General features: G+C 37.7%; 1 protein-coding gene across 1 annotated transcript; it reads right to left on the minus strand.

The window, feature by feature from the left end:
* Nucleotides 1-6,831: 6,831 nt before the first annotated feature.
* LOC114684290 (olfactory receptor 9I1-like) lies at nt 6,832-7,776 on the minus strand. The gene has a single exon (XM_028858795.1). It carries the CDS (start codon nt 7,774-7,776, stop codon nt 6,832-6,834), a length of 945 nt encoding a protein of 314 aa, XP_028714628.1.
* Between the last annotated feature and the right edge of the window lie 15,490 nt (nt 7,777-23,266).

Below are 23,266 nucleotides of genomic sequence, written 5' to 3' on the forward strand. Positions count from 1 at the left end.
CAAATAGATCCATATCTGTCACCGTGCACAAAACTTAAGTCCAAGTAGATCAAAGACCTCAACATAAATCCAGCTGCTCTGAACCTGCTAGAAGAGAAAGTAGGAAGTAGTCTTTAATGCATTGGCATAGGAGATCACTTCCTAAATATAACACCAGTAGCACAGACACTGAGACAAACAATCAATCAATGGGACCTCTTGAAACTGAGAAGCTTTTGTAGAGCAAAGGATATGGTCAACAAGGCAAAGCGACAGCCTACAGAATGGGAAAAGATCTTCACCAACTCCACATGTGACAGAGGACTGATATCCAAAATATATAAGGAACTCAAGAAATTAGACATCAAAAAGACCAACAGTCCAATTGACAAATGGGCTATAGAACTAAACAGAGAATTCTCAACAGAGGAAACTCAAATGGCTGAAAGACATTTAAGGAATTGCTCAACATCCCTAATCATCAGGGAAATGCAAATCAAAACAACTCTGAGATACCACCTTATGCCTGTCAGAATGGCTAAGATCAAAAACACTATAGATACTTTATGCTGGGGAGGATGTGGAACTAGGGGAACTCTCCTCCACTGTTGGTGGGAGTGCAAGCTTGTACAACCACTTTGGAAATCAATATGGTGCTTTCTTAGAAAATTGGGAATCAATCTCCCCCAAGATCCAGTTATACCACTCCTGGGCATATACCCAAGAAATGCTCAATCATACCACAAGAGCACTTGCTCATCTATGTTCATATCAGCATTGTTTGTAATAGCCAAAACCTGGAAACAACCTAGATGCTCTTCAACTGAAGAATGGATAAATAAATTATGGCACATATACACAATGGAATACTACTCAGCAGAGAAAAAAAATGACATCATGAGGCTTGCAGGCAAATGGATGGATCTAGATAAAATTCCTCCTGAGTGAGGTAACCCAGACTCAGAAAGACAAATATGGTATGTACTCACTCATAGGAAGATGCTAGATGTGGAACAAGGATGACTGGACTGCTACTTAATATTCTTTCTTGATTCTGTATGTTTAGTCGTTTACTTATTATGTGGCGAAGGGCCTTTTGGGGGGGTAGTCTATTTGATGTTCTATAAGCTTCTTGTATCTTCCTGGGTATTTCCTTCTTTAAGTTCGGAAGTTTTCTTCCATGATTTTGTTGAATATGTTTTTTGTGCCTTTGAGTTAGTACTCATCTCCTTCTTCTTTCCCTATTATTCTTAAATTTGGCCTTTTCATGGTTTCCCAGATTTTCTGGACATTTTGTGTTATGACTTTTTTGACTTTGGTGTTTCCTCTATTGTATTCTCTATGCCAGAGATTCTCTCTTCCATCTTTTGTATTCTGTTGGTTATGCTTGCTTCTGTAGCGCCTGTTCATTTACTCATATTTTCTATTTCCAGCATTTCCTTGGTTTGTGTCTTCTTCATTGTTTCTATTTCACTTTTCAGGTCTTGAACTGTTTCCTTCACATGTTTATGTGGTGGTATTCTAAGTGTACTGAAATGTAATTTTGATTGTATGTTAATAAATAAAGTTCCCCGGGGGTCAGAGCTATTAGAGCCATAGAAAGAGCATGGCAGTGTTGGCACACGCCTTTAATCCCATAGATCTCTGTGTGTTCAAGGATACAGCCAGCATTGGAGACATACGCCTTTAAGACCTAGAGGGCTGTACATACAGACAGTGACGAGGCAGTCACGTGTTTGGGTTTACAACCAATGAGAAGGCAGAACAAAAATACTATAAAAATATGTATACACAGGAGATAGCTCTCTTTTGGGAACTAGGAGCTCGCAGGAGGAAGGGTGAGATTTTAGCTCTGAGCTCTGACCTCTCGGCTTTCTCTTTTACATTGGTTCTGTGTTTCTTATTTTTTTGTTGTTGTTGTTTTTTTGAGACAGGGTTTCTCTGTGTAGCTTTGCGCCTTTCCTGGAACTTGCTTGGTAGTCCAGGCTGGCCTCGAACTCACAGAGCTCTGCCTGCCTCTGCCTCCCGAGTGCTGGGATTAAAGGCGTGCGCCACCACCGCCCCGGCTTCTGTGTTTCTTATTTAATAAGCCAGTTGGATACATCTACATCTGGCGCCCAACGTGGGGCAAGAGTTTCCACCTAAAACCTGAAAAAAGATTCTAAAATGGAAGTAAAAACAGCTTCCTAATTGTCTCTCTCAAATGAGCAGCAGCTGCCGGTTTGAGTTACTGGCTGGTTCCTGGCATGTGCTCTTGACCTTCAGTATGGCGGGAATGAGTCCTCTACAAGTGGCACATTAAGCTGCGTGGTGGGTTTAGCCTTTGCTAGTACAAAACAAAAAGAGGTTTCTGGGCTACACGCTGCTTTGATAAGAAGCATAGACCCACTATTTCTGAGAATTGATGGCTCCCAAAGCTGGCGGAAAACATACCACTGCCATGTTGGGAAGCTGAAGTGGGAGGATCCAGCACCCACAACACCTTTTCAGTCTTAGAATGGTACAGTTTAAAGCAATAGACTCAAGGTAATATAAAACATAAGCCACATAAAGATGGCTACCACACAGAATCTGGATTATGTTCTCTTTGATATTCGTAACTGAAGAAAAACATTTGATTACAAAAGCTGTTGAGTTATGCCAAAATGTATATTTTAAAGGTACCTTGACTTCAAAATTTGGCTATAAGGATATGTTGCTTTGCAAAAGAGGCTCTGCTTTTGTTTCTACAGAAAGCCAGAGGCTATGGATTTGTTCCAGATTAAGATACATAAGGTTTGACCAGCCAAGACCACCTTAAAGGTCTCCAATGACATCATGGCCCAGATGATCCAACATCCAGAATCATTTCAAGGCAACTTGCTCAGATGATACAGTCTCACGGACTACTCCATGATCCTAAAATTTTCTTTGCATCCCCATAAGATACAGCGCCCCCCTCCAGCAGGAAGTAGTAAGAGAAGCTATGCCCAAATTCCCAAATATACCAAGCTGGCTTTGGAGATGTGTAAAAGATAAAACCTTCCTTTTTTTTTAAAAAAAAAAAAAAAGAAAAGAAAAGGGGAAGTGCTGTGGAATGGTCTGTATGTCAAATTGCTCTGATTGGTCAATAAATAAAACACTGATTGGCCAGTGGCCAGGCAGAAAGTAGGTAGGACAAGGAGAGAGGAGAATTCTGAGAAGCAGAAGGCTGAGACAGAAAGACATTGCCCGTTGCTGCCATGACCAGCAGCATGTGAAGACACCAGTAAGCCACCAGCCACGTGGCAAGGTATAGATTTATGGAAATGGATTAATTTAAGCTATAAGAACAGTTAGCAAGAAGCCTGCCATGGCCATACAGTTTGTAAGCAATATAAGTCTGTGTTTACTTGGTTGGGTCTGAGCGGCTGTGGGACTGGCAGGTGACAAAGATTTGTCCTGACTGTAGGCAAGGCAGGAAAACTCCAGCTACATGTTTAATTGCCTTTTCATGGTTTTCTTGGCTTTCTTTAAGGGATTTATTAATTTCTTCCAATTTTTTGTTTGTCTTTTCCTCAATTTCTTTAAGGGAATTTTTCATTTCCTCTTTAAAGACCTCTATCATCTTTATAAAGTTTTTTTTTGTTTTTTTTGTTTTTTTTTGTTTTTTTTTTTTGGTTTTTCGAGACAGGGTTTCTTTGTGTAGCTTTGTGCCTTTCCTGGAACTCACTTGGTAGACCAGGCTGGCCTCGAACTCACAGAGATCCACCTGCCTCTGCCTCCCGAGTGCTGGGATTAAAGGCATGTGCCACCACCACCCAGCTTAAAGTTATTTTTAATGTCACATTCTTCTGCTTCTTCTATGTTGTGATATTCAGGTCTTACTGTTGTAGAACCAATAGGTTATGGTGATGCCATATTGTTCTTTATGTTGTTTTATGTATTTTTGCACAGGCATTCTTCCTCCAATAGGTCCACCAGGTGTCTGTGTCTGAGCAAGTTGCTCTGTGTCCAATCTGTGTTTGCTGTGTCTGTGTCTCAGGGGGGCCACTCTGGGTACAATCTTAGCTCTTGGTCTAATTGGAGCTGGTGGACTCTGTGTCTCATAAAGCTGTTCTTGGTTCAATCCAAGCTGCCTGATTCTGTGTCTCAGGGAGCTGTTTTTGGTCTTAGTAGGGCTCTTGGTTCAATGAGAGCTGGTAGATTCTGTGTCTAAAGAAGCCACTGGGGTCACAGGGGAATGAATATATTTGCAGTAGGGCATGCGTCTTCTAGATTGCAGTGTTCGGTGGGGGGGTTTCATGCGGGAGCCTGCCAGCAGGATTCTTCTCTGCTGGCCAGCAACTGAGGGAGAGATAGGTGGGAGTTTCCAGCGACTGGTATTGTCCAGGGCCTAGGTCCTAGGGGCAGGATTCTCTGGGAGGGAGAAGAGATACTTACCTCTTGGCCCAATGAGAACTGGTGGATTCAGTATCTCAGGTAGCCACTGGTGTCACAAAGGGTTGGGTATGTTTGGTGTAGGGCATGGGTCTTGTAGATTGCAGGGTCCAATGTGTGGGACTTGGTGAGGGAGCCTACCCACAGAAGTCTTCCCTGCTGGCCAGCAACTGAATCAGAGATGGGTGGTTCCTGGGGACTGGTTGTATTCTAGGGCCTAGGTTCTAGAGGTGGTACTCTCTTGGTCCAATGAGAGCTGGGGTATTCTCTATCTCAAGAAGTCACTCTTGGTCCAATGAAGCTGGCAGATTCTGTATCTCAGGGAGCCACTGGGGTCATAGGGGGTTGGGTAGGTTTGATAAGTGTGTGGTGTTGGTCTTGTAGATTGCACATTCCAATGGGGGTTTTGATGAGGGAGCCTGCCCACAGGAGTCTTCCGTACTGGTGGGCAACTGACATTTTGATTTTAAAACCATACACATTGAACATGGCTGTACCCAGTTTCATGAAACAAGTAATACTTGATGTAAAGTCACAATTTAACCACAGCACAATAGTAGTGATTGATCTCAATACTCAACTTCAAATAAATTTACAGGTCAACACACACACACACACATACACACACTAAATAGAAGTATCTTAATTAAATTACACTGTATATAAAATGGAATTGATAGACATTTTTCAGACCATCCCATTAAAACACTAAAATTCAGATTCTTCTCAGCAGCCCATGGATCTTTCTTTAAGTAGATCACCTATTAAGTAGGACCCAAAACAATCTGACAAATAAAGTAAAATACTGAAATATTTGCTTGTATTCTGTATGATCATAATGGCAAAATAAAGCTATAAATCAGGAATATATGAGACCAGGTGTTCTTCAGTTACCTTTGATTATATGAGGTGTAGTAAATATATTTCTCCAGATAAACATGAAAATTTGTTTGATTAATTCATTTTCCTCTGTCCATTGCCTTTATCATTATTCATATCAATATTGAATTTGTCAAATGACCATGAAATTGTAGCAAGAGTATAGAGTTGATATCACAGAGTTAAAGAATGTAAAGAAAGAGATCAATCTATACTGACATTTGACTTATGCTAGGACATTTCTATCATCTTAGTCAATTATTATACTATATTTAAATTAGGAATTGCTGTGCATATTTTTAGACTGGAGAGAGTGAAATATTTACCCAAATTCTCACAATTTTTTTTAAACATTTATTTATTATGTATGCAATGTTCTGCCTGCATGTATGACTGCAGGCCAGAAGAGGGCATCAGATTTCATTACAGATGGTTATGAGCTGTCGTGTGGTTGCTGGGAATTGAACTCAGGACCTCTGAAAGAACAGTCTATGCTTTTAACCTCTGAGCCATCTCTCCAGCCCAAATTCTCACAATTTTAACCAGAGGCAAAATAAGATTTAGATTGAAATCACCCCATGCCTTTTCTACTGTTGTATATTGTGAGTACCCTGTGTCTGAAGGAAAAGTTTTTTTTTGTTTCTAAATGGAAATTTCACATGTGACAACACCTTCTCATTTGCCTTTGAAGTTAAAATGAAATGCAAATAGAACTTTGCATGTGACAGAAAATTATTTCAAATGCAATTGCTGAGAGCTCATCTGACTTTTGACATGGAAAATAAGGAAACAAAGAAAAGCCTCTGAAGTTTAACAGCCTGGTGCAGGAGCTGTTGTATTCATAGGTCACCCCTACTGTAAAGAAGGGAATGAGTGATTTAGCCATCTGTTTCTCTGCTCTCTTACATTGCTAACCCAACAAACAGGATATTTGGATGAGAGCTTCCAACAAGGCAGGCTATAGGGTGAGGAGGAGTGATAAGGCATTGTCCTTCTGAAGCTAGAATTGACTCTTGTAGACACCTTCCCATAGGTGAAGTGGCTTAGTTCATTCCAAAGTCATCAACAAATCAATAAAGAAGAAAAGAAGTGAGTTATCAAGACAATTTGAAGGCTTTTTTATTCTAGCCCCAGCCAAAAGACAAACACTGCAATGTTGAAGGAAGAAGCCTGTATTATATACCTTACATATGAAAATGGAGACAAAAAAGCCAAATAACTCAATTTGCAGAAGTCCTAAATGTAATTTTTGACACAATCAGAACAGTAATATGGACAGCAGCAAAGACAATATGGAAAGTATACCAGAATTTAGAGTAAAAAAATCACAAGATTCCTTAGGACTTCTCCAAGTGATAGTATCAGAGAGTAGCAGGAGACAGTGACAGAAAAAAAAGAAGGAAGATCCTTCAGTTGCTAGTCATAATCTGCATAACACCTTTTCTTCTTGCCTGGAACAATTTGCCAGCATTCTCTTTGTTGAAAGATTTATCATGTATATATTGCTGCTGTATATTGGGATATTAATGACATGCATAGAAAACTGACAATGAGGAGGGGTCATTTCACTCAGTTCTAAACACTCTGGGAAATCTGCAGTCTAGTAGTGACCTTTCTGAAGGCAACTATAACATCTTTATTTCTCAAGCTGTAGATCAGAGGGTTCACCATGGGGATCACCACAGTGTAGAAGACAGATACAACTTTATCTTCCTCTAGGGATTTGCCTGAACCACTCCTTATATACATAAAGGTGAGGGTCCCAAAGAAAAGAGTCACAGCAGTGAGGTGGGAGACACATGTGGAGAATGTTTTACTTCTGCCACCTGAAGACTTTATCTTCATGACAGTCTTGATGATGAGCAAGTAGGAAATAAGTATGACCAAGGCATTAAACAAGATGACAAAGTTCCCAAATAAAACAATGATAATCTCAGCATTTGTTGTATCACTGCAGGCCAGCTTCAGCAGAGGTGGGAGGTCACAAAAGAAGAAATTGATCTTATTGTCTTCACAGAAGGAGAGGGAGAAGGTACATGTGGTTCTTTGAATGGATCCAGACAACCCACACACATAGGCTCCCACTACCAAACTCCAGCGTTTTCTAGGACTCATGGCCACTGTGTAGAGCAGAGGATTGCTAATAGCAACATAGCGATCATAGGCCATCACTGCCAACAGGAAACACTCTGTACTTGCACAGAAGGTGAAAAAGAAGAACTGAGCAGCACAATGACCATAAGCAATGATTGTTTTGCCTGTGGCCAGTGTGGCCAAGATCTGAGGGGTTATGACTGAGGTATAGCAGGCATCCATTACAGAGAGATGGCTCAGGAAAAAATACATTGGGGTGTGAAGTTGGACATCCACATGGATAAGAATGACCATGCCCAAGTTCCCCAGGATTGTTACAAGATAGAAGCTCAAAAACACCAGGAAGAGAGGAATCTCCCACTCTGGATGGTCAGTAAAGCCCACAAGAATGAATTCAGTTACTTTGGTGAGATTATTATTGGTCATATTCAGTAAGGACTGTTTACTCAGCAGACGATAAGTGTAGTGTAAAGAATCCAGGATTAGCCGGGCGGTGGTGGCGCACGTCTTTAATCCCAGCACTCGGGAGGCAGAGCCAGGCAGATCTCTGTGAGTTCGAGGCCAGCCTGGGCTACCAAATGAGTCCCAGGAAAGGCGCAAAGCTACACAGAGAAACCCTGTCTCAAAAAACCAAAAAAAAAAAAGAATCCAGGATTGAAGACTGTGGTGATATATTGTGGCACTCCAATAAAACTTAACTAAGGATCAGAGGACAGAGTTAGCCACTAGATTAGACATAGAGGACAGACAGTGATGGCATACACTCTTAATCCTATCACATGGGAGACAGAGACCATCTGGATCTCTGATTTAAAGGCCACACTGGGAATAGAGCCAGGCGTGGTTGCACACACCTTTAATCCCAAAATTTGAGAAGATCTCATGCCTTTGCTTGGGAAGCACACATGCCTTTAATCCCAGGAAGTATGATGGCAGGGCAAAAAAAGGTATATAAAGCATGAAGAACCAGGAACTCACTGTCTTTAGACTGAGGATTTGGTAGAGGTAAGAACTGTGACTGGCTTGTTCTGTTTCTCTGATCTTTCAGCTTTCATCCCAATATATGGCTCTTTTTTTTATTAATAAGACCATTTAGCAATTCCTGTTATAGAAGACCAGTCTTTTTCTCTGTAGTAGGTGTTAAGTTTGTATTTTTGAGCCTATTTATTTTTCAGGAATTGTTGAATCTGATTTTCCTTAGACATTTCCAAAGTGTGTGAGGTGGCTCTTCAGTTGCTCTTTCTGCTTCAAATTAATTCTAGTTTACATTTGTAACTTTCTGTGAGGACAAAATAGATATCTTCATGTTTGGGGAGGAAAAAAAATTTCCCTTTGCACCTCTGCTCCAATGCCATTACTAGGAGGAATCTCCTTTCCTGCTTATCAACATGTATTCATCACGTGTCCCTATCCTTAGGCAGTCCAACCTGTTAATTCTCTCCTTGAAGCTGAATCCTGTCTCTCTCTCTCCTTTCTACACACTGACCTTAGCTTTTGCCCTTATCCTCAAATCGATGTAACTCACTCTTTTCATGAAAGTCATAAAGAAGTAGAGTTGGTGAGCCTGTTCTTTGTGTATATTAATCCCTTATTACACACATCCATATATTCTTCTTACTATTATACCAATTTCCAGGATGTTCCAGAACAACTTTTTTCCACTGTAGTGTTTACCATTCCACTTCAAAGACCATCATATTTAATATACTAAGCTTCAATATTTTTCAAATTTATAGCATCCAAATTTATATACATCCAAACCCACAGTTTTTCTATGCTTTAGTTCTGTTCCTAGAGTCACTTTATCTAATTTTATTGTGTCTCTCTTCCTTTGTGAGTCCATTCATTTTCATTGTTAATTCTTTTTATCATTATTGTCATATTTTATATATTATACATAGTTGTTCTTTGCTTAACCACTTACCCTAGTATTCCTCCCTGTCCTCCTCCTACTAGTCTCCTCCTTACATCAAATAGTACTCTTCTGAATAATATAGACTCCACATATCACAGAAAAGAAATGATATTTGATTTCCTTCCCCCATAACCAATTCCCCTCTCTCCCCTATCCAGGACTCACCCTCTTGCCCCATAGTCCCCATAGTCTCCTTTCTATTTTCATGTCATCAAATATATGTGTATGTATATGTGTGTGCATGTGCGTGTGTTTAAATCGATATTCCTATACTACAATTTTGTTTCCATAATAAAGAAAAAGAAATTGCCTATATTATTGGAGTATTGCCAATGTTAAATAATTTAATCCTGGAAGGAGAGTAGAGTAGAGTAGTGCTCATCATAAAGAGAGAGTTAAATAGCGCTGGCCATTATTATTTTTGTCATTGTAATCCTCAATTTTAGATATTATCTATTGATTTCTGGTTCTTACAATAATGTGTTTCTTTCCTATGAAGTTTTACTATATTGGTCTTTGTATACCTTTAAATAATACATGTTTTTTACATACATATTTATCTTCGTGTATGTTTGTTTCAATAGTTAGTGAGAAAATTTGTACTCTTACTAAATAAGATAAACATTTTTTAATTCTTTCTTACTTTCTACTCCATTTTAACAACTTTCTCTCTTTTAACCCATTCATGTAATAGTACTTACCACTTTAGTTAAATCTTCTACATTTTGTCTATGCGTTGGTTATGAATAATGAGTGATGCTTCTTTATTATTGTTACAGATATGCCATACATTAAAATAATAATAGTGTAATTGTGGGTATTGAGGAAGACTTGCCACTTGACTTCTGTTGCTTCTGTACAAAGTCTTCAAAGCTAAAGGGAATGAGTGTTTGTTCCCTATACTGTATTGATTGCTTAAGTAGATTATATTTAATTTTCTATATACTGAATCATGGCAATGTTTGCATTTCATAAAATATCTTGTTTCCATACAGCACAGATCTGAGTCATATCACAGAACATTCTGGATCCTCATGAAAGTGCCTTCAGACTGACTTTGACTCAATCTGTACAGAAGCTTCCAAAGACATTGCTACTGTTCTAGAATCTTCTGTTTTGAATATTTTATAGACAACTGACAGTAAACAACTAGGAGGGAGAATAATACTGAGTCAAGATATGAATATTCTTCTGAATTCACTTGAGGCAGAACCAGGGACCCAACCAGGACTCTTTATTCCATTGTCATACTGGTCATCTTGAACCATTTGCCAAGTATTTCGACGTCACATCATCAGCTACTTCAGATTGGAATTCAGTAACTCAAGTTCCTTAAATCTACAGCCAAATTCCTAACTATCAAAATGAAGTAATTAAGAAATTCTTTTCAAGCCAGAATTTTCTTTGTTGTAACAACATGAAAGTTTTGTTTCACTATATTTTCCCAAATGTTTATATTCACGGTATGGAAAAAAATTTCCTATGGTTAATTAGAAGCTTCTCACTTTGAAATAATGAAAGAACGCAGTTAATTTTAAACATTTTTCTCATCATCTAATTGTTAAACTGCTTAATTACATTTTCTGTCTAATGACTGGTTCGTGGAATCCTTGTAATAGATTTGCTGTTCAAATCACTTGAGCTGAGATGAAATGGCAACACATTGGGTGCAGATGCAAATACACCCATACTAAGACTATGTCTCTTTGTCTCTCTGTCTCTCTCTCTCTGTGTGTCTCTCTCTCTGCAAGCCCATATCACCACATCATATTACCTCTCCTACTTCCAATAGGAATGCATTATGAACAAACACAGTGACATTCAGAGTGGCTATGGAATTTGTTCATTATGCTGTATTTGAACCTAGGACTTTCTAATGCCACACTGCATTTCTATCTTCAAAAATGTGCACACCATAGTCCAAAATTTGAACACATATACTTCTCAATGATCGTTAAGCAAATAATAATTGAGGTTTGCTTTGGGTTTTCTTTTTCTTCTTTTTTGGATATAGTGGACATAGACTTTGTTGCTCTATCTTTTTATCGCTGTGTCCTTAGGTAAAATTTCTTAACCAAGAAACAAATATGAGTGAGTTTTTCAACAACTTAGAAATGATTTTTAAGCTAGTTGGGTTTGATTATTTTATCTAAGGACAATTTTCACAATATTTTACAGAAGAAAAATTTTCAGGACCCAGCTAGTGTGTTCAAAACTTTTGTGATATTATTTAAGAAAGGGAGTGAGAAACCACCATTTTGGATTGTGGCTGGAGTAGAGAGAGGTAACAGTCTCCTTAAACACAAAACTGCTTACAAAAGAGAAATAAAAATTTTGTGGCTAATGAACACTTTTTATTTGTTCTTTGAGAGTTTTGTAAAATGCATTTTGATCATATCCATCCTCCTACTTCAACTCCTCCTAGAGCCACACTGCTTCCCCTACCCATCCAGTTTTGTATCCTACATTTTTGTTTACACCCATCAAGTCTACTTTGTACTGCATATCTACTCTTGAATTTGCAACCTTCACTGGAGCATTGTCTAAAAACTGACTCTCTCTCATCCAGCATCTATCAATTGGCAATAGTTCCTAAGGCTTTTTTTCCCCGTAGAAAGTGATGAACACAAAAACCTACAACTGGTTGATATACAAATAATAAGAAACTTCACAATCCTCTACCATAAATCAGAGATACATATCACACACCCTTTCCTCCTAAGGCTCAGGGGTGATTGCAGAAGAGGGTACAGAAAGAGTTTAAGAGTCAGATGTGGTGGGTGACTACAAGGCTAATGAACATTTTAAGAAATCTTGGAACATGTAGGGTTAACAGTATTACCTGTAATATGCTTTGATTATAACACACAGCACAGAATATGATGATGTTTCTGAAGGATCCCCAGGGAAAGAGAAATATCTTAGCCAAGGATAATGCCCCAGAGAATATTGGAACCCAAACCTAACACTTTAGTTGCAACTTTATCATAAACTCTCTCTTGATTTTTCTTCCAAAGAGAAAGACAATAAAGCTCAACAATGCTAAATTCCTCACTTTCTTGGATTAATGTCTCCAAATTATTCTACATATGTACTGTGCTCTTACTTTGCTTCAATACATGCTAAGCACTTCAAAAGTGTTATTCCCAATTCAACTTGACAATAACATTATGAGGTAACAACAGTGAACCTTATTTTAGATATAAAGAAACTGAGCTTTGGATACTCAGTTATTTTTCCAGATATACCACAACTAAAAAGAAAATCTTTTTGGATTCTACCTATGTCCCCAGTCTCCAGCTGAACTCATTTAGGCCATATTGTTTTTCCAAACACTAGTGTTTCTGACCAATCACAATGTGACACATTCTGCACATATTATCTTGCACAATTTTATGGTCCTATGACTCTTTTAGTTTGTCCTTGAGGAGCCTTGGACTCAGATAGTTGAATAAGTTTCCATGGCTAGTCAGTGAAATGATCTGTAGCCTCACAAAATCTTTCTTTGTTGGAAATCACAGTTCAAATGCACAAGGTTGGTTCCCCCTAGTGGATGAATACAGCATATAATAATTTACAGGGAAATCTTGTGTGTAAACTCTCCAGTCTAACATCAGGCCCCATTTGCATGAAACTATGTTTTTTAAAGTTTCAATCAAAGGTTTTAAAAAGTAACTCAGTCTTACCTATTATATTCCTAGGATGAAAAAGGTGCCATGAGATGACAGTTTCCAATGGTCATGGCCAAATCTCCCCAGTTCACCTTTCCTTTTTTGTGTATCTTTCCAGGGTTTCCAAAACAATAGTTATGTGAAAATTACTTGGTAGAGCCATCTAGTTAACTGATATTGAATTTAAACTATTAAATGTTGTTCAAGCATTTTTGCAGAAAGCTAACATAACTCGTAGATTTTGTGTTTTCTTCTTACTAAGCAAGTGGATGATATACAAATTGTTTTGGGAGTTGGTTCTGTGAGAGTAATGAAGTGGAAAGGCTTCCCTTGATCACAATAAGCTCCAGAGAAGCCTTTGGGTCTTCTGAGGAGAGCCAAGCCCTGCAGAGAGAATGCACCCTTAAAGACACTCATTATCTCATCACTTCCTCTCAGTTTAGAGAATAAAAGCAAACCTTTAGGGATTACATGGAAACTCTTAAACATCCTGAGTCATACAGCTCAATAGCAACTCCTTCAGGGAACAGACTTTTTGGCACTCACTTATGTTCTGTTCAACTTGTTGTTGAGAAGCAGTATTGGTACTGGAGCTTGGAGTTGAGGACTTTTCATGAAGGTCTCTTTAAACTGCATTGCCCCTCAGTCTGCTACATAGTTACAATTCAGCACTGAGCAGCTGCATTATCAACTCAGAATTTTATAAGGAAAATTGATCACTGAGTATGGGGTAGTCTGAATACACTTCATTTGCTTCTGTCCTGAGTAGCATGTTTGCTGCCATGGCTTAAAGATTTCCAGAGTGTCTGTGGTCTCCTTTCTCTGTTCCATTTCCTATCTTTTACTTGTCTCTGAAATCTACATTCTCTTTGTTAGATCCATTCAATTTGCCCTGAGTGTCAGTTGTTCATTCTTGATTATTAGTGATTAGCCTCCTCCACTATACAGATGATTCCTAGAGCACCTTGTTTCACACCCTCTGTTCTGTTTACTTTTATCCACTTAGTATTGAAGTCTCAGAGCTCTTTCAATAGAAAGGATTCTCAAAGACACACTATACCTCATTTCCTTATAAATAACATCATTTGGATAAATTCTTTGGTGACTAGCAGGCTCTCAACTTAGACAGGGATTTTCAACTGCAGATGCCAATTGGTTTAAGAATGTATTACAGCCTGGAAGTGGTGGTGCATGCCTTTAATCCCAGCAGTAGGGAAGCAGAGCCAGGCGGATCTCTGAGAGTTCAAAGCCAGCCTGGCCTACAGAGCAAGAGCCAGGACAAGTACCAAAACTACACAGAGAAACCCTGTCTTGAAAAAAAAAAATAAAACAACAAAAACAAAGAATGTATTACAAAGAACAGAGGCAGTCAAATAAACACTGGGACTCCTGACAGCATGGGTAATTCCAATTGTAAATGCATTTTTGGCTATATTTGTTGGAATTTTCTGAAAGTAAACTTGAAATGACTCTGTGGTGAGTTTGTTTGTCTCCTAGAAGTTTGAAAAGTGCAGTGAGAATTTGGGACAGAGTAGAGAGAAAGGAGGAAAAACACACAGTCAATAGTGATGAGACTATTACTTTCTTTCCTTTGGTCAGGTACAGGTGGTTATTGCATAAGTTACATAGCATCTATTACCTTCCCCCTTCCTTTTGAATGACTGGGATAACTGGAGCATTCTGGTTAATTATTTATTGTTCTTGTTATGAGAATTAGGAATTATGTTAGAAGTTTTGTTTTGACTTTAAGGAAAAGCTGCATCTTACACTAAGTTCCTTTTTAAAAAAAAAAAGTCTTGGAACAGGGAAGTAGGTAAGTGTTTCACCAGGAGAGTGCTTACAGAAGAATACTGCACTTGAGAAAATGAAGCAGGAAATGGTTAACCAAGATTTCTTTTCATTTAGAGTCCAGTGTTGTCCTGTTCTCTTTGAAACCTTGAATATGAATTTTAGCAGACATTTTGCCTATAAACAAGGATTAGCACAAGGATGATTCCTCTTTAGACTACTAGTAATAGTGAAGAGGGTGCCTGAACTGGGCTATACTGGTAATCAGATTGGTAAATACCCTCTCATTATAGAGCCTTCATCCAGTAATTGATAGAAGCAGAGGCAGAGATCTACAACCAAGCACCAGGCTAAGCTCCAGAAGTCCAGTCAAAGAGTGAGAAGAGGGATTCTATGACAAGGGGCATTAAGATCATGATGGGGAAACCTACAGAGACAACCAAACCAAACTAGTAGGAACTTGGGGACTCATGAACTGTGGACCAATAGCTGTGGAGCCTCCATGTGACTGAACTAGGCCCTCTGTGCTGATGAGACAGTTGTTTAGCTTGACCTGCTTAAGAAGCCCCTGGCATTGTGATCAGGATCCTTCCATGGTTGCATGAGCTGGCTTTTTGGAGCCCAGGTCCTATGGTGGTTCACCTTACAAAGCCTTGATGCAGGAGGAGGGCCTTGGACCTGCCTCAATTGAATGCACCAGGCTCTGCTGACTCCCCATGGAAGGCCTTGCCTTAGAGAAGGTGGGTTGGGGGAGAAGGATGGAGAGGCAGGAGGAGAGAGGAGAGGGGAATCTGTGGCTGGTATGTAAAATTAATAGAATTTTTTTCTTTTTTATTAAGGAATTTTTAATCCATTTTTCAGTTGAGGGACATCTGTTTTTTTTTTTCATATTTTAGCTATTATGAATAAAGCTGCTATGAAAAGAGTTGAGCAAGTGTCCTTGTGGTATGTTTGAACATCCTTTGGGTATATGCTCAAGAGTGGTATATCTAGGTATTGAGGTAGATTGATTCCCAATTTTCTAAGAAACTACCATAGTGATTTCCAAAGTAACTGTACAAGTTGGCACTTCCCAGCAGTGGGGGAGTGTTCCCCTTGCTCCACATCCTGTCCAGCATAAGCTATCATTTGTATTTTTGATTTTAGCCATTCTGACAAGTTCAGAGTCATTTTGATTCGCATTTCTCTTATGGCCAAAGACATTAAACATCTCCTTAAGTGTTTCTCTGCTATTTGAGATTCTTCTGTTGAGGTCTGTAGCCCATTTCTTAATTGGATTATTCAGTTTTTTGATATCTAGTTTCCTGAGTTCTTTGTATATTTTGGAGATTAACCCTCTGTATGATCTGGGATTCGTGAAGATCTTTTCTCCATTCTGTAGGCTGCTATTTTGTCTATTAACAGTGTCCTTGGCCTTACAGAAGCTTTTCAGCTTCATGATGTCCCATTTAATTGTCGATCATAGTGTCCATGTTACTGGTGTTCCATTCAGAAAGTTGTCCCCTGTGCCAATGTGTTCAAGGCTATTTCCCACTTACTCTTCTATCAGGTTCAGTGTAACAGGATTTATGTTGATGTCTTCAATTCACTTAGACTTGAGTTCTGTGCATGGTGATAGATATGGATCTATTTGCATTCTTCTACATGCTAACATACAGTTAGACCAGCACCATTTGTTGCAGATGTTTTCTTTTTCCCATTGTATAATTTTGACTTCTTTGTTGAAAATCATGTGTACATAGGTGTGTGGATTTATGTTTGGGTTATTGATTCAATTCCATTGAACCAGCTGTCTTTTTTTTTATGTCATGCTCTTTATATTACCATAGCTCCATAGTAGATCTTTCTTGAGATCAGAAACAAAAACACCTCTGGCAGTTCTTTTATTATACTGGATTGTTTTAGCTAACCTGAGCTTTGTGTTTTTCCATATGAGGTTGAGTATTGTTTTTCAATGGCTGTAAAGAATTGTGTTAGAATTTTGATGGTGATTGCATTGAATCTGTAGATTGCTTTTGGTAAGATGGCCATATTTATTACGTTAATCCTACTGATCTATGAGCATGGGAGAGTTTTCTATATTCTGGTATCTTCTCCAATTTCTTTCTTCAAAGACTTGAAGTTCTTGTCATACAGGTCTTTCACTTGCTTAGTTAAAGTTACCCCAAGATAGTTTATATTGTTTATGGCTATTGTGAAGCGTTTTGTTTCCCTGATTTCTTTCTCAGCCCTTTTATTGTTTGTGTGTAAGAGGGATACTGATTTTCCTTTTTAGCTAATCTTGTATACAACCACTTCTCTGAAGGTGTTTATCAGCTGTAGAAGTTCCTTGGCAGAATTTTTGTAGTTGCTTATGAATACTATCATAGCACCTGCAAATAGAGATACTTTGACATCTTCTTTGCCAATGTATATGCCCTTGATATCCTTTTGTTGTCTTATTGCTCTATCAAGAACTTTAAGTACAATATTGAATAAATATGGAGAGAGTGGACAGCCTTGTTTTGTTCCTAAATTTAGTGGAATTACTTTAAGTTTCTCTCAATTTAATATGATGTAGGCTGTCAGCTTGTTGTATAATTAAATTGCTTTAATTATATTTAGGTATGTCCCTTGTATCCCTGATCTATGCAAGACTTTTATCATGAAGGGTTATTTGATTTCTGTCAAAGGCTTTTTCAGCATCTAACAAGATGATCATGTGGTTATTTTTTCTTTCAGTTTGTTTATATGGTGAATTATGTTGACAGACTCTCATATGCTGAACCATCCTTGCATCTCTGGAATGAAGCTCACTTGATGATGGTAAATTATCTTTCTGAGGTGTTCCTGGATTTGGTTTGCCTGTATTTTATGGAGTATTTTTGCATTACTGTTCATGAGGGAAATTGGTCTGTAATTCACTTTGTTGATCCTTTGTGTGGTTCAGGTATCAGGGTAATATAGCCATTTTGGCAATGTACTTTCAATTTATATTTTGTGGAATAATTTGAAAAGTACTGGTATGCGAACTATTCTTTGAAAGTGTGATAGAATTCTGCACTGAAACCATCTGGCTCTGGACTTTATTTGATTGGGAGACTTTTAATGACTGCTTCTTTTTCCTTAGGTGTTATAGGTCTATATAAATATAGTTTATCTGATCTTGATTAAATTTTGGTATGTGGTATCTACCAAGAATTTGTCAATTTCTTTTAGATTTTTCACTTTTGTATCATACAGGCTTTGAAGTATGACCTGTCTGGATTTCCTCAGTATCTGTTGCTATGTTCCCTTTTCTGTTTCTGATTCTGATAATTTGGATATTCTCACTGCTTTTTTAGTTAGTTTGGATAAGAGTTTGTATATCTTGTTGGTTTCCTCATAGAACCAACATTTTGTTTCATTGATTCTTTGTATGTTTCTGTTTGTTTCTATTTTATTGATTCCAGTTTGACTATTTCCTGCCATCTGTTCCTCTTGAGTATATTTCTTTCTTTTTCCTTGAGAGATTTCAGGTATGATAGTATGAGATATCTCCAAATTCTTAGCAGGCACTTAGTGCTATGAATTTTCCTCTTAGTTCTGCCTTCATTGTGTCTCATAAGTTTTGGTGTGTTGTGCATTCATTTTCATTGAATTCTAGGAAGTCTTTAATTTCTTTCTTTCTTTATTCCTTGACCCATTGGTAATTCAGTTAAGAGTTGTTAGTTTCCATGAGTTTGTATGCTTTCTGTAGTTTGTATTGTTGTTGAACTCCAATTTTAATCTTTGGTGATCTAATAGGATACAGGGGTTTATTCCAATTATTTGTATCTGTTTAAGGCTTCCTTTTGACCAAGTATGCGGTCAATTTTGGAGAAGATTCCATAAGGTTCTGAGAAGGTATATTCTTTTGTGTTTGTATGAAATATTCTGTAGATATCTATTAGGTAGATTTGAGACATAACATGTATTACTTCCATATTATTTCTCTCTTTAGTTTCTTTCTGGACAACCTGACTATTGGAGAGAGTGGGATGTTGAAGTCTCCCACTCTTAATGTGTGGGGTTTGATATGTGATTTAAATTTCAGTAATGTCTCTTTTACAAATGTGGCTGCCCTTGGATTTGAGGCATAGATATTTAAAATTGAAACATCATCTTGGTAAATTTGTCTTGTAATGAATATGAAATGTCCTTCTCCATCTCTTTTTATTAATATTGGTTTGAATTCCTTTTTTGTTAGATATTAGGATAGCTATACCAGCTTGCATCTCAGGTTCCCTGGGTTAAAAAATCTTTTTCCAACCCTTACTCTGAAGTAATGTCTGTCTTTGATGTTGAGGTGTGTTTCCTGGATGCAGTAGAAGAATGTTTTCATATCCATTCTGTTAGCCTGTATCCTTTTATTTGCAAATTGAGTCCATTGATATTGAGAGATATTAATGACCAGTGATTGTTAATTCCTATTATTTTGTTGTGATGGTTATTGATGGTGGTAGTGGTGGTAATGTTCATGTATATGTGTATGTGTTTCCCTTTTTTTGTGTTTTACTGGTGTGTGATTATCCATTGTCTGTGTTTTAATGGGTGTAGTTAACTTCCTTGGGCTATAGATTTCCTTCTAGTTCCTTTTGTGGAGTTGGATTTGTTGATAGATATAGATTAAATTTGACTTTTTCATTAAATATCTTGTTTTCTTCATCTATGATGATTAAACGTTTTGCTGGATATGGTAGTCTGAGCTGGCATCCATGGTCTCTTAGAGTATGTAAGACTTCTGTCAGGGATCTTTTGGCTTTTAGAGTCTCCATTGAGAAGTCAAATATAATTCTGATAGGTCTGCCTGTACATGTTACTTGGCCTTTTTCCTTTGAAGCTTTTAATATTCTTTCTTTATTCTGTGTATTTAGGGTTTTGATTATGATGTGGTGAGAAGAACTTTTTCTGGTCCAGTCTATATGGTGTTCTGTAAGCTTCTTGTACCTTTACAGATATGTCCTTCTTCAATTTTAGAAAATTTTATTCTTTGATTTTGTTGAATATGTTTTGTGGGTCTTTGAGCAGGGATTCTTTTTCTTCTTCAATTTCTATTATTCTTAGGTTTGGTCTTTTCATAGTGTCTCAGATTTCCTGGATGTTTTGTGTTAGGAATTTTTTTAGATTTAACATTTTCTTGACTGATAAATTTTTTAGATTTAACATTTTCTTTGACTAATGAATCTATTTCCTCTAATGTATCTTCAATGTCTGAGATTCTCTCTTCCATCTTTTGGATTCTGTTAGTGATGCTTGCATCTGTAGTTCCTGCTCACTTTCCCAGATTTTCCATTTCCAGAATTCCCTCAGTTTGTGTTTTCTTTATTGCTTCTATTTCCATTTTCAGGTCTTGAACACTTTTATCTGTTTCTGTCAACTGTTCGTTTTTTCATGGATTGTTTTTTGACATTCTTTAAGAATTTTATTGATTTCCTCCAATTTTTTGTTCGTCTTTTCCTCAATTTCCTTAAGGGACTATTTCATTTACTCTTTAAGGACCTCTATTGTCTTCATTACATTATTTTTAAGGTTGTTTTCTTGTGTTTCTGCTGTATTGGAATGTTCATGTCTTGCAGTCATAGTGTAGCTGAGTTCTGGTGGTAACATATTGCCCTTTTGATATTGTTTGTGCTCTGCCACTGCCAGTTAGGCAACTGGATTGGGGATGATTATATGTCTAGGTGCTAATTCCTGTGTTTGCCTTTGTTGGATGGATGTTTTGTTCCTTGGTTTCTGTTTCCTCTCTATTCTTCTGGCCTAAGTAGCTAAGGGTTCTGGTGGCAGGAGAGACTTCAGGTCCAGTAGGGTATCTCCACTGGGGCTAGCGGTCCTTAGGCCCCTTGACTGGTTCTGGCCTCTGGTAAAATCAGAATCTTCCTGGGTCTCTAGATCTGGCCTGTCCTCTAATAAAGCCTGAATTTTCTTTTGGGGTATGTAAGACCAGCCTGTCCTTTGGTAGAGCTGCTGGGGCTGTTCTTCTGACTCAGAAATTTATTTTTAAACCTAAAAATACATGTAAAAATAATGAAAGCCACGTGTATTTGTCCATATAAAGTGTTTTATATGTCATAAATAGTATGTAAAAATATGAATGATAAATGAAATAATAAGAAAACTATTTCTTGTTATGCCACATTAAGTTGATATCCCTTGGAGTTCTGCTATTTTTTAAAAGGGAAAGAGAGAGGGAGTGGATCTGGGAGGTGAGGTGGGGAAGGTCTTGGAAGAGTTGGGGGAAGAGAAACTGCAGTCAGAATATATTGTGTAAGAGAAAAATAAACAAAAACACTGATATATACACACACACATATACATAGTCTGTTCTAGACTTATCTCCCAGATTCCTTGTCCAATTTTTCCTTCTTCCAAGAGCCTAGATTTTTAAATGAGTTATGCTAAGCTATGCTACTGAAGTAAGCCATATAACTCTTAGTGGTTTAAAGCAAACAGGATTTATTTCTTGTCCATATTTCCCAAGGTGATTTCCAAATTTAATGAAAACTCAAAATTTCATGGACAGTCTTCATGGAACAGAAAACACTCCTACAATTCAAATGGAAACACAAAAGATCACAAATAGCAGTAAGGCACGTTCAAACTGGGTAAGGAAGTTAGATGAAGAATCAGCAAAAACAAAATAGATGTCATAAAAAAACCAATACTGTGAAGGCTAATTCAAATTATTTCAATAATTTTAGAAACTAAAATACAGCTATCATATAATTCAGCTATATCACTTTTGCATATTTTTCAAATCATACAAGTAATTATGCAAGAGAAATATCTCCACCCTCTTGTTTCTTGCAGCACTATCCACAATTTCTAAGTTATAGACCAAGCCAAGGTGCACAGCAATGTATTAATATATAAATAATATGTGGTATATTATGCATAGTGGATAATTTTTCAAGCATAAAAAAATCCATCATATCATTTTCAAAAAAAATAGTTGGAACTAGATATCATCCTGTTAAGTGAAATAATTCATATTCAGAAATTCAAACATTGATTGTTTTCTCTCACATGCGGGAATACATGTGAAAAGAAAGGCATGACATAGATATTAGTCAGAAAAGGAAGAGAACCAAGAGGAGAGATAATAGGGAAAAGGTTATGATATGGATAGTATATTCAAAGCACATTGTATACATAAAGAAATTCATAATATTTAACTTCATGTACCCTAATACAAAACAAGAAAAAGTACAAGGTTTCCTGTATTAATTAATGTAGGCCAAGTTCCCGCAGGTTCATCATTTTGCCTTTTCTTCTTGAATGCATGCCTTAGTTGCCTGCTTAAAATTTGAAGTGAGACCAGAAAACATTAATGTACTTCTTGAAGCCTGGAAATTAATTCTCTTAGTTCTTTCATTCCACTCACCTGCTATTTCCTTTCTAATGAATTCTCAAAGCAGGTAACTCTTTTCACATACTGATCTCATTTGCAAGAACCAAATATTGTCCACTTCAACCTGTAGAAAATTTCATGTAACTAATTTGAGATTTCTAATGACTTCTTTTTTTTTAATTTTTTATTTATTTTTTTTATTTTACAACACCATTCAGTTCCACATAATAGCCACAGATTCCCCTGTTCTCCCCCTCTCGCCCCCTCCCCCTCCCCCCAGCCCACCCCCCATCCCCACCTCCTCCAGATCAAGGTCTCCCCAAGGACTGGGATCGACCTGATAGACTCAGTCCAGGCAGGTCCAGTCCCCCCCTCCCAAACCGAGCCAAGCGTCCCTGCATAAGTCCCAGGATTCAAACAGCCAACTCATGCAACAAGCCCAGGACCTGGCACCACCGCCCAGCTGCCTCCCAAACAGATCAAGCCAAATGACTGTCTCACCCATTCAGAGAGCCTGATCCAGTTGGGGGCCCCTCAGCCTTTGGTTCATAGTTCATGTGCTTCCATTCATTTGGTTATTTGTCCCTGTGCTTTATCCAACCTTGGCTTCAACAATTCTCGCTCATATAAACCCTCCTCTTTCTCACTAATTAGACTCCCAGTGCTCCACCAGGGGCCCAGCCGTGGATGTCTGCATCCAGATTCCTCAGTCCTTGGATGGGGTTTATGGCATCTAATGACTTCTTAATGTTCTTCACCACATATAATACAATCTACATGTGAACTATGAATTGATCATCCATTTTACTTACATTTTAATATCTGACAAAATGCTACTCAAGGTAGTAAATGTTTTATATTATTTATGAGAATTAGAATATATACTTTTAAATAAAGTGTGTTCAAGAAAGTTTTGAGGATTTATATGGGTTTTATTTAGATGTGTGATCTAAAGTTAAATATCTTTGGGCACTACATCCCCACTCTTTCACCTTGTACAAATCTGTTTCATCCACTCAGAGATCCTGTCACTGGAGTTCCTTGTGTGACATATTATTTTAGGGAGGTTGTACTTAAGTAATCCTGTTAGACACTAGACATCATCTTCCTCTGGATTGCATACTATGCATCATTTTGTATAAACACAATATTGCTTACTTTTATTTCATGGAATAAAAGTTTTGGAGTGAGAAG

The sequence above is a fragment of the Peromyscus leucopus genome, chromosome 1 (genome assembly GCF_004664715.2).
Source record: "Peromyscus leucopus breed LL Stock chromosome 1, UCI_PerLeu_2.1, whole genome shotgun sequence".
Classification (NCBI taxonomy): domain Eukaryota; kingdom Metazoa; phylum Chordata; class Mammalia; order Rodentia; family Cricetidae; genus Peromyscus; species Peromyscus leucopus.